Here is a 13,717-nt window from a genome sequence, read left to right as displayed (position 1 = left end):
AACATGAACTGTCCTTTTCAGTGATGTTGTGATTCTGCGATAAAGGTGTTGGAATTAGAGCTGTACCTTGGAGTGATTCCTGGGTAAATTCCTGTCTTCCTAAAAACTGTATGGGAGGATTCTTCACCCCAACACAAGGGGTGGGAGTTGGGGACAACTTTCCAGAAAGAAGAGCCCCCACTGCTGTACGAAATGGCAAGTCACTGGGAAGTAACAGCGTGTTGTCGTGACCCAATATTGCTTCTTTGAAAGAGACAAAAGTATTAGAAAACACAGATAGAAAAGGCACGTGGCCACAGTCCTTATGGTCCTAATCTAGTTCCTTCGCCATTACAGCATGTTCATTGTGAGAGACACTGAGAATTCAGCTGCAGGATGAGGACAAGAACAGAAGTAACCCAAACTTTGTTGAATAAAGCCATTTACCTATTTTTGTTTTGTCTATTGTTTATACTCCTCTTTTTGTTTCAGGAACTGCTGTCTAAAAGACCTTAAAGGTCACTTGCAAATTAAAAAAAAAGTTTCCTTTTTTGCTCTTCTGTAATATATAAAAGCCTGAGGCTTTACCAATATTTTCGCCTTTTTTTGATGGTAGAAGTATCAGGTCTTGTCTACTGTAGTGTTGCTGGAGGACTTTATGGATGACTAGGGATTTAGTGGGATTATGATACTATTATGTGTTCAATGGGAATGCACAAGTACATAGAGTTAAGGATGTGCATAAACCTCTGCTACATTCGGATCTAAGGATGGGCAGACCTCACTTAACTCAAAGTTTTATTAATCTGTGGAACTATATCAGAGTTTTTAAAACTAATTTGAGTTTGTGAATCTTTCGTTTTCTTCCTGTAATTTTAAATCCTTTGGGTGGTGGGGGGTTAGTTTGTATTCAGGAATTAATGGCTTTATTAAAAAGTGACAACATTTTTCTGGCTAAAGGGAAGCCTCTTCTGTATAGGGCACAGTTCCCAATGACTTAGCTGTTCTGTACGCTGTTCTGTACACAGTTCTGTATCTGTTTTTATCAGGTTTTTTTCTTTCCCCTTCTCTGCTCAACCTTTTCAGTCTCTATTTGTTTTTCACTCCGATGGCTTTCTCCTCTATAATTCACCATTCTCCCTTATGTTTTCTTTCTCTTCTCTCCTCCTGCTGTCATCCTGCCCTAGGTGGAGGGCAAACCCAGGAAAGCTGGAATTTACATCAGACTTTCAAGTCATAATATTCAAGTAGATTCAACTTTAGGCAAAGTGAATTCTGCCTTCCCTTGGAGAAACCAGCTGCTTTGACTTCTCCTTTTCTCTATTAACACTACGTGCCAGTTTGTTCTTACAACACTGTAAGAGCTAAGATATTTGAAACCTCAGGACTGCATATTCTCTGAAATGACCTTTTGTCTATTGTCTGTAACTATTGTCTATAATGTTTTTCTTGGCACATAGGTTTTCCTTGCTTCAGTTCCTTCTGTCACGCTGAGGGCTGTAAGACAGTAACAATTGATTGTGACTGCATTAGTATGTTGATAGGATTACAACATTCTAGCCAAATGCTTCCACAAAGTGTAAGATCTCAAATAAAATTCAATAAGTGTAGGATAAAATAAATCTTTGAAAAGTTATATTGGTCTGTGTAGCAGCATCAAGACCGACACACTGCTGGAATCATCATCTAATGTATTCCATGTGCTGCATCCAATATGAATTTTTAATATTTAGGAAGGCAGAAAAGACACTCTTTGAGCTACATTTAGATTTTGCAGCTGGAACCAACACTTCAGAGATCAAGCTTTCCAATATAGGATCATGCAAAAAATATGTATGGATTTGTTGCATCCCAATAGTCCACCACATTGACTTGTTCAAATGGAGCATTAGATTAGCAGCTATTTAGAGCTTGTCTATACAGTGAGTAACTTCTCATGCAAGCCGGGATGTGAATCGTACAGCATACCAGCTTGCTGCACAATAACTCACCGCATAGAAAAGCCCTTAATCTGTGCAAGAAAATCCCCCTGAGAATGCAGAAAGGTTGGGTTTTGTGGGCAAACCTAAGCCCTAGAAGAATAAGTGCTGATACATTAACACTCCCTTTTATTTACAGTTTATCCAAGGACCTAATCCAACTGTCATTGAAGATTTTCCAGTGATTTCAATGGGAGTTGGGTCAGGCTCTAAGGTATATAAAATTCAAACATTTCCTTCAAAAGGTTTCTACTTCTAACCCATAACTATGCTTTGAATTAGGATAACACAGTGCACTATAGCTTGCTTGTTTGCTGAAATGTTGTCTCAGGTAACTCTGGCAAACAAAATTCTACAGCTACCTTTTATAATTATACCAGGAGCTCTAACTCCTGGTACCACAAATATGGACCACATATTTCCATGGGAATGAAGGCCACAGTCACTACCACGTGCTTCCTTTTTCCTGGGAGTGAATTTAGTATTATGGTCTGTGTGGGTACCAGAGGCCTTATTCTAGATTGCCAAGAGAGTGACTTGGTGTGTGTTTCTTGTGGTATATTTTTTAAAACTAAAAGAAACCAGCGTTTCAGAAATAAGGAGCCCCACTTTCTAGCATGCTAAAGTTCTTTACCAGTGAACCCTCCTCTGTAGGATAGGCCCAGTTTTCATGAAGCAAAGTCGTGTTCTGTAAGCTAAACTGCAGTTTGGGTTACAGAACGTTGAGGTATCAGAGGTAGCCCATCATACAGTGTGGGTATCATGAACATCATCACAAAGGCCTTGCTGGCCACAGCCCTTACTTGGCCATGTAGGGGAATAAAAAGGAATAACCTCTCCTGGCAGGGGCCGATTAAGACCTTTAGAGGCCCTAAGCACTGAAAAGATTATGGTGCCCCTCCCATATGTAATTCAAAATAAAAACAATACTATACCATAAAATAATATTTTATTTTTCGAAATGACACAAAACTTACATGTATGGCTGAAATTAAAATAGCTTCTTTCTAGATTTTCTGATTGCAAAATTCTGGGTAAATTCATTGAAGCTGACTCGACGAAGCATGTCCACTTCCATACACAATAGGGAAAGTGAATCAAGTCTGTCCTGACACATTGTTGTTCTCTGAGGGTTTTTTATTTTTTTCAGCTGAGAAATAGAGCGTTCTGTGGAGCAGTTAGTAATCATCAATGTTAGAAAAATACGTAGTGCGATCTCTACATTTGGAAATACACATTGTATTCCATCTTTCAATGTTGTGTCATGAAGATCAATTTGACTGAATTTCATTTTTCCTGTTTCATTAAACTTTGCGTGCATATAACAGTGGAACTGCTGTACTGCTCCACAGAGATTCATGTTCAAGTCAACAGGGTATGAGTCAACTAGCTTTTGGGAACCTTGCCAGTATTGTTTGTCAGATAAGTCCATATTGTTTAGAAAATAAAATCTACTTGATACTTCTTTGTACACTTCACCTCTCCTCTTCATATGAGTTTCAGTTGTATCAATTATAGTGTAGTAAGTAGATACGCAAAATTTGTCTCTAGGATTCAATGCTGTTTCTGTTGCACTGCTATCATTTGCTTATTTTTTCCTGATTCGCTTGCGGGACTGGGCTTCTTTGTAGTTAGTATCAGGCAAAATATCTTTTGATATGTCTTCAAATCTTACGAAATCACTCCTCAAAGTGTGTAAGTGGTCTGCTAATGCTTGACAGAGGTCTGTACATTTTTTCAAATCCAGTTCTTTTTTTTGGAGAGCTTGACTTGTGTGGTAAAAGAGAACAGAAAAATGGGGGAAGAGTGTGTAGTAGAGTGTAAGGAAGTCTAACAAAGTTCTGATTTTTCCCATGATGACTACTTCAGTGCTTTTTTGAAATATCAAATATCAAATTTAAAAAAAAAATCTCATTTTTTTTGGTGCCCCCTGCTTTGCTGGTGCCCTAAGCATGTGCTTAGTCTGCCTGTTGGGTAATTCAGCTCTGCCTCCTGGCTCTCCTACTGAGATTCCAGAGTAGCAGCCATGTTAGTCTGTATTCGCAAAAAGAAAAGGAGTACTGGTGGCACCTTAGAGACTAACCAATTTATTTGAGCATAAGCTTTCGTGAGCTACAGCTCACTTCATCGGATGCAACTCTGTTTTTTTCTAGAGCTCCAGGAAGAAATCCCAGCCAGTGTTTCACCCTGCCTGTGATATGCGGGGCGTTTCATAAATATAAAGGGAAGGTAAACCCCTTTAAAATCCCTCCTGGCCAGAGGAAAACCTCGCTGGCACCTGACCAAAATGACCAGTGAGGAGACAAGATACTTTCAAACGCTGGGGGGAGGGAAAAACAAAGGGTCTGTCTGTGTTATGCTTTTGCCGGGGACAGAACAGGAATGGAGTCTTAGAACTTAGTAAGTAATCTAGCTAGATATGCGTTAGATTATGATTTCTTTAAATGGCTGAGAAATTAAGTTGTGCTGAATAGAATGAATATTCCTGTCTGTGTGTCTTTTTGTAACTTAAGGTTTTGCCTAGAGGGATTCTCTATGTTTTGAATCTAATTACCCTGTAAGGTATTTACCATCCTGATTTTACAGAAGTGATTCTTTTTTACTTTTTACTTCTTCTATTAAAATCCTTCTTTTCAGAAACTGAATGCTTTTTCATTGTTCTTAAGATCCAAGGGTTTGGGTCTGTGGTCACCTATGCAAATTGGTGAGGATTTTTACCAACCCTTCCCCAGGAAGTGGGGTGCAAGGGTTGGGAGGATTCTGGGGGGAAAGACATTTCCAAACAACGCTTTCCTAATAAAAATAAACCCAGATAAACATTTGGTGGTGGCAGTGGAAGTCCAAGGGCAAAAGGTAAAATAATTTATACCTTGGGGAAGTTTTAACCTAAGCTGGTAAAAGTAAGCTTTGGAGGTTTTCATGCAGGTCCCCACATCTGTACCCTAGAGTTCAGAGTGGGGAAGGAACTACTGACTTGGTGAGAAGAGCAGGGACATTTTGCTTAATACTACTCCCCCCGAAAGTGAGTGGGCAGGGAAGGGGATGAAGGGTGAGTAGATGGAGACTTGGCTCTGCCCTGCGCCTCTCCCACCTTCCACTCCGCACCACAGCCAGAGAAGCTGTGTGAGAACATGGGGTTGAGTAATTTCCTCAGAGCAAGGGGGACCAGGGAGGGACTTTAAACTAGTTTTGAAAGCCCAGCTGTGACACAGGAGCTAAGACCAAGTCAGACTTTTTTTTTTTTTGCCTCTGTTTTCACTAACAAGGTCAGCTCCCAGACTGCTGCGCTGGGCATCACAAAATGGGGAAGAGATGGCCAGCCCTCTGTGGAGATAGAGGTGGTTAGGGACTATTTAGAAAAGCTGGACGTGCACAAGTCCATGGGGCCGGACGAGTTGCATCCGAGAGTGCTGAAGGAATTGGCGGCTGTGATTGCAGAGCCATTGGCCATTATCTTTGAAAACTCGTGGCGAACCGGGGAAGTCCCGGATGACTGGAAAAAGGCTAATGTAGTGCCAATCTTTAAAAAAGGGAAGAAGGAGGATCCTGGGAACTACAGGCCAGTCAGCCTCACCTCAGTCCCTGGAAAAATCATGGAGCAGGTCCTCAAAGAATCAATCCTGAAGTACTTGCATGAGAGGAAAGTGATCAGGAACAGCCAGCATGGATTCACCAAGGGAAGGTCATGCCTGACTAATCTAATCACCTTTTATCATGAGATTACTGGTTCTGTGGATGAAGGGAAAGCAGTGGGTGTATTGTTTCTTGACTTTAGCAAAGCTTTTGACACGGTCCCCACAGTATTCTTGTCAGCAAGTTAAGGAAGTATGGGCTGGATGATTGCACTATAAGGTGGGTAGAAAGCTGGCTAGATTGTCGGGCTCAACGGGTAGTGACCAATGGCTCCATGTCTAGTTGGCAGCCGGTGTCAAGTGGAGTGCCCCAGGGGTCGGTCCTGGGGCCGGTTTTGTTCAATATCTTCATAAATGATCTGGAGGATGGTGTGGATTGCACTCTCAGCAAATTTGCGGACGATACTAAACTGGGAGGAGTGGTAGATACGCTGGAGGGGAGGGATAGGATACAGAAGGACCTAGACAAATTGGAGGATTGGGCCAAAAGAAATCTGATGAGGTTCAATAAGGATAAGTGCAGGGTCCTGCACTTAGGACGGAAGAATCCAATGCACCGCTACAGACTAGGGACCGAATGGCTAGGCAGCAGTTCTGCGGAAAAGGACCTAGGGGTGACAGTGGACGAGAAGCTGGATATGAGTCAGCAGTGTGCCCTTGTTGCCAAGAAGGCCAATGGCATTTTGGGATGTATAAGTAGGGGCATAGCGAGCAGATCGAGGGACGTGATCGTCCCCCTCTATTCGACATTGGTGAGGCCTCATCTGGAGTACTGTGTCCAGTTTTGGGCCCCACACTACAAGAAGGATGTGGATAAATTGGAGAGAGTCCAGCGAAGGGCAACAAAAATGATTAGGGGTCTAGAACACATGACTTATGAGGAGAGGCTGAGGGAGCTGGGATTGTTTAGCCTGCAGAAGAGAAGAATGAGGGGGGATTTGATAGCTGCTTTCAACTACCTGAAAGGGGGTTCCAAAGAGGATGGCTCTAGACTGTTCTCAATGGTAGCAGATGACAGAACGAGGAGTAATGGTCTCAAGTTGCAGTGGGGGAGGTTTAGATTGGATATTAGGAAAAACTTTTTCACTAAGAGGGTGGTGAAACACTGGAATGCGTTACCTAGGGAGGTGGTGGAATCTCCTTCCTTGGAAGTTTTTAAGGTCAGGCTTGACAAAGCCCTGGCTGGGATGATTTAACTGGGAATTGGTCCTGCTTCGAGCAGGGGGTTGGACTAGATGACCTTCAGGGGTCCCTTCCAACCCTGATATTCTATGATTCTATGATTCTATGAAACTCATCTTTTAATATTTCATTGCCCATTCCCACTCCCAGCTCCAGTGAGCAGAAGCTACCAATGCCATTGACTGAATGATTGATTAGTTTACTTTGTGTAATGCACAGACTGTTACTAGAGAACGTGGTATGCTTGATGGAATGAAACTATAAAATTCTGCTCTGAAGTCGCAAGGATTAGACATTGCCTTTGTCTGGTTAGTGGGAGAAGTAGAAGATACTGCACGTAAAAATATCTTTGACACTTACTGCTATTGCTAGCCCTGGCTGTCTCTTGTTAGTGCTTTTGCCATGTTTGTAGCAGTGCTTTGCAAGGGAGGAAGTGGGGAGTAGATCAAGCCCTTGCGCCATCCTTCTTCCACCTTTGCCTATTGAAGTGTAAGAACCATTTGGTTAGGCTTTGGCTGCACTCAGTAGAAGCACTGTGCAATTTGGATGCTTTCTTTTCATATGTCCCTCTGTTCCTTCTGCTCTTGCTGGGCCCTTTTACAGGGAAGGACGAGTGGTCCTATGGGTAGGTGGCATGTCCTAGATTCTTTTCCTGGCTCTTCCTCTGAATTCCTTGGGGAAAATCACAAAATCTCTCCGGGTCTTAGGTTCATCACCTGAAATATGGGGATCACAATGCAACCCTGACTCACAAGGGTGTTGGAGGCTAAATTAATTAATGTTTGTGAAGATGCTCAAATGGAAGGCACTGGAAAATGTCAGGGCATTTCTATCTTCTCTATTTAGTTGCTGTCAGTCTTGCATTTCTCAAAGCTCCTGACCTACTTTTCAGATTCTTCTTCTAATATAAATGATAAAACAGAAATTATTTGCTCCTTCTAATTATATTTTTCTTTCAAGTACAAAGCCAAGAAACAGAATAAACAGCTGAAATACAGATGTCACTTTCAGATGCTTACTGGCATGGGTTCCCAGCCTGAGTTCTAGACCTTTTGTATGCCTTGATTCCAAACCACATTAAAGAAGGGTTCCAAAATTTTATTTTGTTGTGACATGGGGGTCACGATGTGGAAAAAGTTGAGAGCCACTGACATATAGCATTATCCCCATCATTTCTCCAAGATCAAAGGGAGAGACATTTCCATAAATGTCCCACTTTATGTACCATTGGGATGACATTCTTTGTACAAAAAAACTCTACATCACAGCAAATAAAATTAATCTTTTGAACTCCACAAGCACTTAATTTGGACAAAACAGTTTTGCTAGCAAATAAAAAAACAACACCATCACCCATAATTCTTCAAACTAGGCTAAATCCCAAATTAGTAGAGTGTCTAGATATGAAGGTTTTAGTGCTCTAGCTATAAGCCCAGATTTGCTGAGTGATTATTCAACCTAGTCAGAAAGCAGAGTCCATTGGATGTTTCAGTGCTAAGGGAAATCCAGTGGAAGCTAGGAAACTAAGGCGGGGAGAAGGTGCAATAAATATTTAAGATCATGTGAATGTGTATGTTTCAGTCTCTGAGTCTTTCTAAGTCAAACTTGTTTCTGGTGAACTTTGGCCTGAAGATTTTCCTTAGCTGCAGCCAAAAATTTAGCATCACAAGGTCATGATCACTTCTAATATCAGCACCAGAACGAAATCGGTTTTGTGCCATGATGTAGTCGATCTGACTATGATGTAGACCATTAGGTGTGTGCCATGTTCATTGTCTGGATGCTTTACGTGCTCCTAATGTGTTTGCAAGAATCAGTTTGTCATAGCTGGCAAACTCCAAAAGTCTCAATCCTCTCTCATTGGTTACCGCATTACTGAAAGGGCCACAATAATCTCACCAATCTGCCTGTGCGTCAGTACGCACTTTAGCATTCCAATCTCCTTGTACAATCAGGATATCTTTCTTGTATACCTTATTGATGATGTCTTGGAGCTCATTGTAAAAATCTTCGATTTGCTCATCGTCATAGTCTGTTGTAGGGGCGTAGACTTGTACCACTGTGATATTAAATGGTTAAAGCAATGATCGGCGGAAAATTTGTCCCGCTGTTTGCTCGTAGAAACAATGACGAACAATTTCCACTCTGTAATGAATGAGACAGCAATGGACATCCTTGGGAAACATCATAAGAAAACAAAACCATGGGTCACAAATGAAATACTATATATGTGTGACATTAGAAGAAAACTTAAGAGAGACACTTAAGAGAGCACTGAGGAAGCTGATAAATACAGAGCGATTGGCAGAAAGATCAATAAAGGAATGAAGGTGGCCTAGGAGATATGGATTGAAAAACAATGCTCTAAAATTGCAGAGTGTATCAATAATAAAAATAGCAAACGAGCCTTCCAGGTTGTAAAAGATCTGATGAAGGAAAGATGGACCAAAGCTAATGCAATTCAAGACAAAGAAGGGAACAGTCTTACAGAAGAAAGGGACTTCATCAATAGGTGGACAAACTACTGCTCTGATTTATACAACCACCAGACAAATGGAGATCCTAGTGTCTTAGACAGCCCACATTCAACAGAGGAGGATGACTTTCCAATACTGCATGAAGAAGTGGACACAGCTGTGAAATCACTCATGAATGGAAAGGCTACAGGTATTGACAACATCCCAGCCAAACTGATGAAATTCGGAGGAGAAATAGTAATAGATGTACTCACCAAGATCTGCAACAAGATCTGGCAGACCGGTGAGTGGCCCTCCACGTGGACACAGTCACTAATTATCACTCTGCCAAAGAAAGGCAATCTGTAACTGTGTCAAAATTACCGGACCATAATCTTAATTAGCCATCCCAGCAAAATGATGTTGATATTGAACAGGTTGAAGCCACAAGCAGAGAATATCATCACTGAAGAACAGGCTGGCTTTCGTGCTGGAAGAGGTACCACAGAACAGATTTTCAACCTTTGTGTTCTATGTGAGAAGTACTTACAACACCAGCAGGACATCTACCAAGTCTTTGTTGACTTCAAGAAGGCGTTTGACAGACTATGGCACGAAGCTCTCTGGGCAACCATGAAGAAGTACAATGTTGGTCGTAAGCTTATTCTTACCATTAAACAACTATATGCCAAGGCCAGCAGTTCAGTTCTCATCAATGGCACAATAGGAGTGTGGTTTCGCACCACTGTTGGAGTCCGGCAAGGCTGCCTTCTTTTGCCCACACTGTTCAACATCTACTTGGAGCGCATAATTACTGATGCCCTAGAAGATCACATATGCATAGTCAGCACTGGGGAGCGAACAATCTCAAATCTTTGGTTCGCTGATGACATTGATGGCCTGGCAGGCAGCGAAGATGAACTTGCCAACCTTGTGAAATGATTGGATGAAACCTCCGCAAAATATGGCATGGAAATCAGTGCAGAGAAAACCAAGCTGATGAAACATGATGGGATCAGCTCACATATCACTGTCAGTGGACAAGAGCTGGAGACAGTGAAACAGTTCAAGTATCTGGGGGCAATCGTCACTGATGAAGGATCCAAGGCAGAAATTCAGGCAAGAACTGCACAAACAACAGCACCAGTGGCAAAGCTAAAGCCAATCTGGAGGAATAAGAACATCTCCGTGGAATCCAAACTGAAACTGCCCCACGCAATGGTCATCTCCATTTTTCTGTATGCATGCGAGACATGGACTCTTATGGCAGAACTTAAATGGAAAATACAGGTAGTAGAGATGAGATGCTTCCATAAAATCCTGGGCATCTCCTACTTCGACCACGTCACTAATGAAGTGGTCAGCAACATCATCACCCAATGCGCTGGGTCATATGAAGACCTCCTGATGACAGTGAAAAAGTGCAAGCTGAAGTGGTACAGCCATGTAACAAGACCATCTGGCCTATCCAAGATCATCCTCCAAGGGATAGTACAGGGGAATAGAAGAAGAGGTAGACAGAAGAAGAGATGGATTGACAACATAAGAGTGGACAGGAATGGATTCGCGGAGACTCAAGCACTGACACACAATCATCAGGGGTGGAGACGATTGATTGCTCATCAGTGATGGTGCGCCAATGACCAATGCGGTTATGGGAGTGATGATGATGATGAATATGTATGCAGTACTTCATAAAACCCTCAGTGAGAAATGCCAGAGAGATCGGAAACAGAACTATATGGTAAAACCTCAATAATGTCAGGCTTATCGGTAAATAGCAGTGTGGCTTTCTGAATGTTTCGGGTCAGGCTCAGAGCTGATGTGTAAGACTCGCTTCTGATGTGTCAGTGAACAGAAGGAGGTCTACGTTGATGCAGTATGTTTTGAGGAGCGAGAAAAAGGTGTAAGTCAAGGAAGGGGGTGGCCTAGTTTATCTTATATCTATTTGCACCCTCCTGTATATTGCTTTACTTTCTGGACTCCTCTCTCTGGTGTCTTTGTACGAGACTTCCTGAGAGTTACATTAAAACTCCTTACACGCAGACTCAGTGAGGGGAGAGTACTGAGTTGTTACATGGTGGTAAGTGGGCGTGAGTCTAAGCGAGTCTTGGTCTACATGAAGCTAAGCTGATAAAATATGCATGTTGGGGCGTTGTAAGAAGGTGCTGTTTACATGACTGTAGCTCCCTCTAGACTTCCCGGACTCATTCACACCTACCTGTGACTCTGGATCTTGGCCGTTTTAAATGAATGTGCATCACACAGCCCTTTTGATCTAACTTTTTACCATTTTAGATATGATGACTGCAGATATTTATGAAGTCCTATAAAGTGAGTGCCAGATGATGGCTGCTCCAAAACCTGTGCCCTGGGGGTAGGGGCGCCCACACCAAATACTCCCACAAAGGAAGAAGCAATGATATGACCTCCCTCGCTCTGCAAGCGCAGGGGATTGGGGAGAGGACCCTTGCATAGCTGTGAGCACTGACTAGCCCCAAGGAGGTATGCCTGGGCACTGCTGTCACAGCAGACAGAGGCTGAAGAGCTGTGCTGGTAAGGCAGGGTGAGGAGGAGGGAGTGTGCTACCCCCTTTTCCACAAGTGTAACAAGGGTGACTGTACAGGGGATACCCTTTCCACTCTCCCTTTGAAGCATTGTGGCTGCTCCTCCTTTAGATACACACAGTTACCCAAGGTTTCAGAGTGGTTTCAGAGAGTTACCCAAGAGGAATTATCTCAAATATGGATTTGGCCCATCATATTTATTGGTTCTATACTTTGATCGAGAGTGAATCAAATAAACACCAGAACATAGTACTATGAAATAAACTGTAGCCTGAGTGGCTGTTTGTGCTACCATGTTCACAGCGATATATGGGACACTGTGAATATACTGGGAAAAGTGCACTGCTGTTTGGATTTTGTTGTTTATTGCCTTGTTCTGGTGCCTTTACTTAATATTCCCTGTCCTTTGTTATTTCTAGGAGCTGGTGGGGAGTAATCCTCCACAAAGAAACTGGAAAGGAATTGCAATTGCTTTACTTGTTATTCTGGTTATCTGCTCCCTGATTGTCACCTCTGTTATACTCCTGACACCAGGTATTTATAATCTTTAACTCGCTTGCTTTCTGTTTTTCTTTTGTAATTTTGCACCTCCAAGGGCAGAGACATGATAAAGTGAATGCAAAGTAGAGATCAAATAGTTTCCTATTCTTTAGCGTCCTTTAACATTGGGTGCAGAACACTGTCCAGAACATTTTTTTATATCAGGACTCTCTAGAGTCCTGATCCAAAGCTCTTTTCAGTTGATGTCTGGATCCATTTGACTTCAGTGGGGTTTGGATCAGACCCCAGCTCTTTATTTTTCTAAGAATGTAAAACACAACAGTGCACTACACTGTTTTGTAGTGGAGTAAATAATTTATACTTCCCAATGGGTGATCTTTAAACTTCATCTTTCAGCTGTATTCTGTATGCCTAACCTTTGTAAATTACTTCTCTTACGATGACTGCCAAGTACCAGGCAGAGGCCATAGGCATGAATTTTAATGTGACATCATTATATTTATTGATTATTACATATTTCTATGGCTCGTAAATTTCCATGGGTATTTACAGATTAAAGGTAAGATGCTTTCCCTGCCCTGAAGGGCTGGCAATCCAAACAAGACAAGAGAAACAAATGTAAGACAAGACATAGCACAACAATTCAGTAACAGGAAGGTTTAGTGGTTGCTAAAGATGGAGAGTGGAAGGTTTCCCTGAAGAGATGGGTTTGATGGAGGAAAAGAGAGGATTCTCCATGGACAAGAACAGATGCGTGATTGCAGGCCTAGGGAGCAAGATGATAAGAAGCCCAGAGCCAAAATGGGGAAAGGAGACAAAGGGAAGCAACAGGAATGAGAAGAACATAGGGCATGCAAATGCAAGCTCTGGGAGCAAGATTGCACCAAAGTTTGTGTGGGTACCAGTGCTCCATGTATTCCTTAGTAAATTTGACCTACCTTCTGTGGCTGGAGTCTATAATCCCAGAGATTCTGTGTCAGCCTCAGATAAACCAAGAAATGCAGGTTTCTATTACACTAAATATGAAAATGAATTAGACAACCACTACATTATCCCTTCTGCTATTTAACTTGATACCATATTCAATTTATTTGATTTGGACATCTAAATTTTAAGTGTGCTGCGGAATTTTGAACTCGGTCTTCAGCTGGTGTAAATGGACATGGCACTATTGACTTAAGTATAGCTATGCCAAGATCAGTGGACTGACGATCTGGGTCCTAGTATTGAAAACACACCACTGCATTGTAGGATTTATGAGACGGAAGCTGGAGGTTTGGCTAGCTGGGGTAGGGGGCAGTTGCAGCTTTTGACACCTGAAAAGGTGTAGCTGTCAGTTTAGTATTGTGAGATAAGCACATTAGCTGGATGTTTGTGCTAAAATGATCCACAGTAAAGTAGTTAAGGTTACTGTTTAAACT

The 13,717-nt window shown here is 42.1% G+C and overlaps 1 protein-coding gene across 1 annotated transcript in view; it reads left to right on the top strand.

Moving 5' to 3' along the window:
* The window catches only part of DPP6 (dipeptidyl peptidase like 6), a 614,028-nt gene that overhangs the window by 306,793 nt on the left and 293,518 nt on the right, over positions 1-13,717 (top strand). Inside the window, exon 2 of the mRNA XM_077809495.1 lies at positions 12,215-12,329. Within this exon, the coding sequence (XP_077665621.1) occupies positions 12,215-12,329 (115 nt within the window). The remainder of the gene's footprint in view (positions 1-12,214; positions 12,330-13,717) is intronic.

The sequence above is a fragment of the Eretmochelys imbricata genome, chromosome 2, assembly GCF_965152235.1.
Source record: "Eretmochelys imbricata isolate rEreImb1 chromosome 2, rEreImb1.hap1, whole genome shotgun sequence".
NCBI classification, from domain to species: Eukaryota; Metazoa; Chordata; order Testudines; family Cheloniidae; genus Eretmochelys; species Eretmochelys imbricata.
This window is presented reverse-complemented; position numbering and strand designations above follow the sequence as displayed.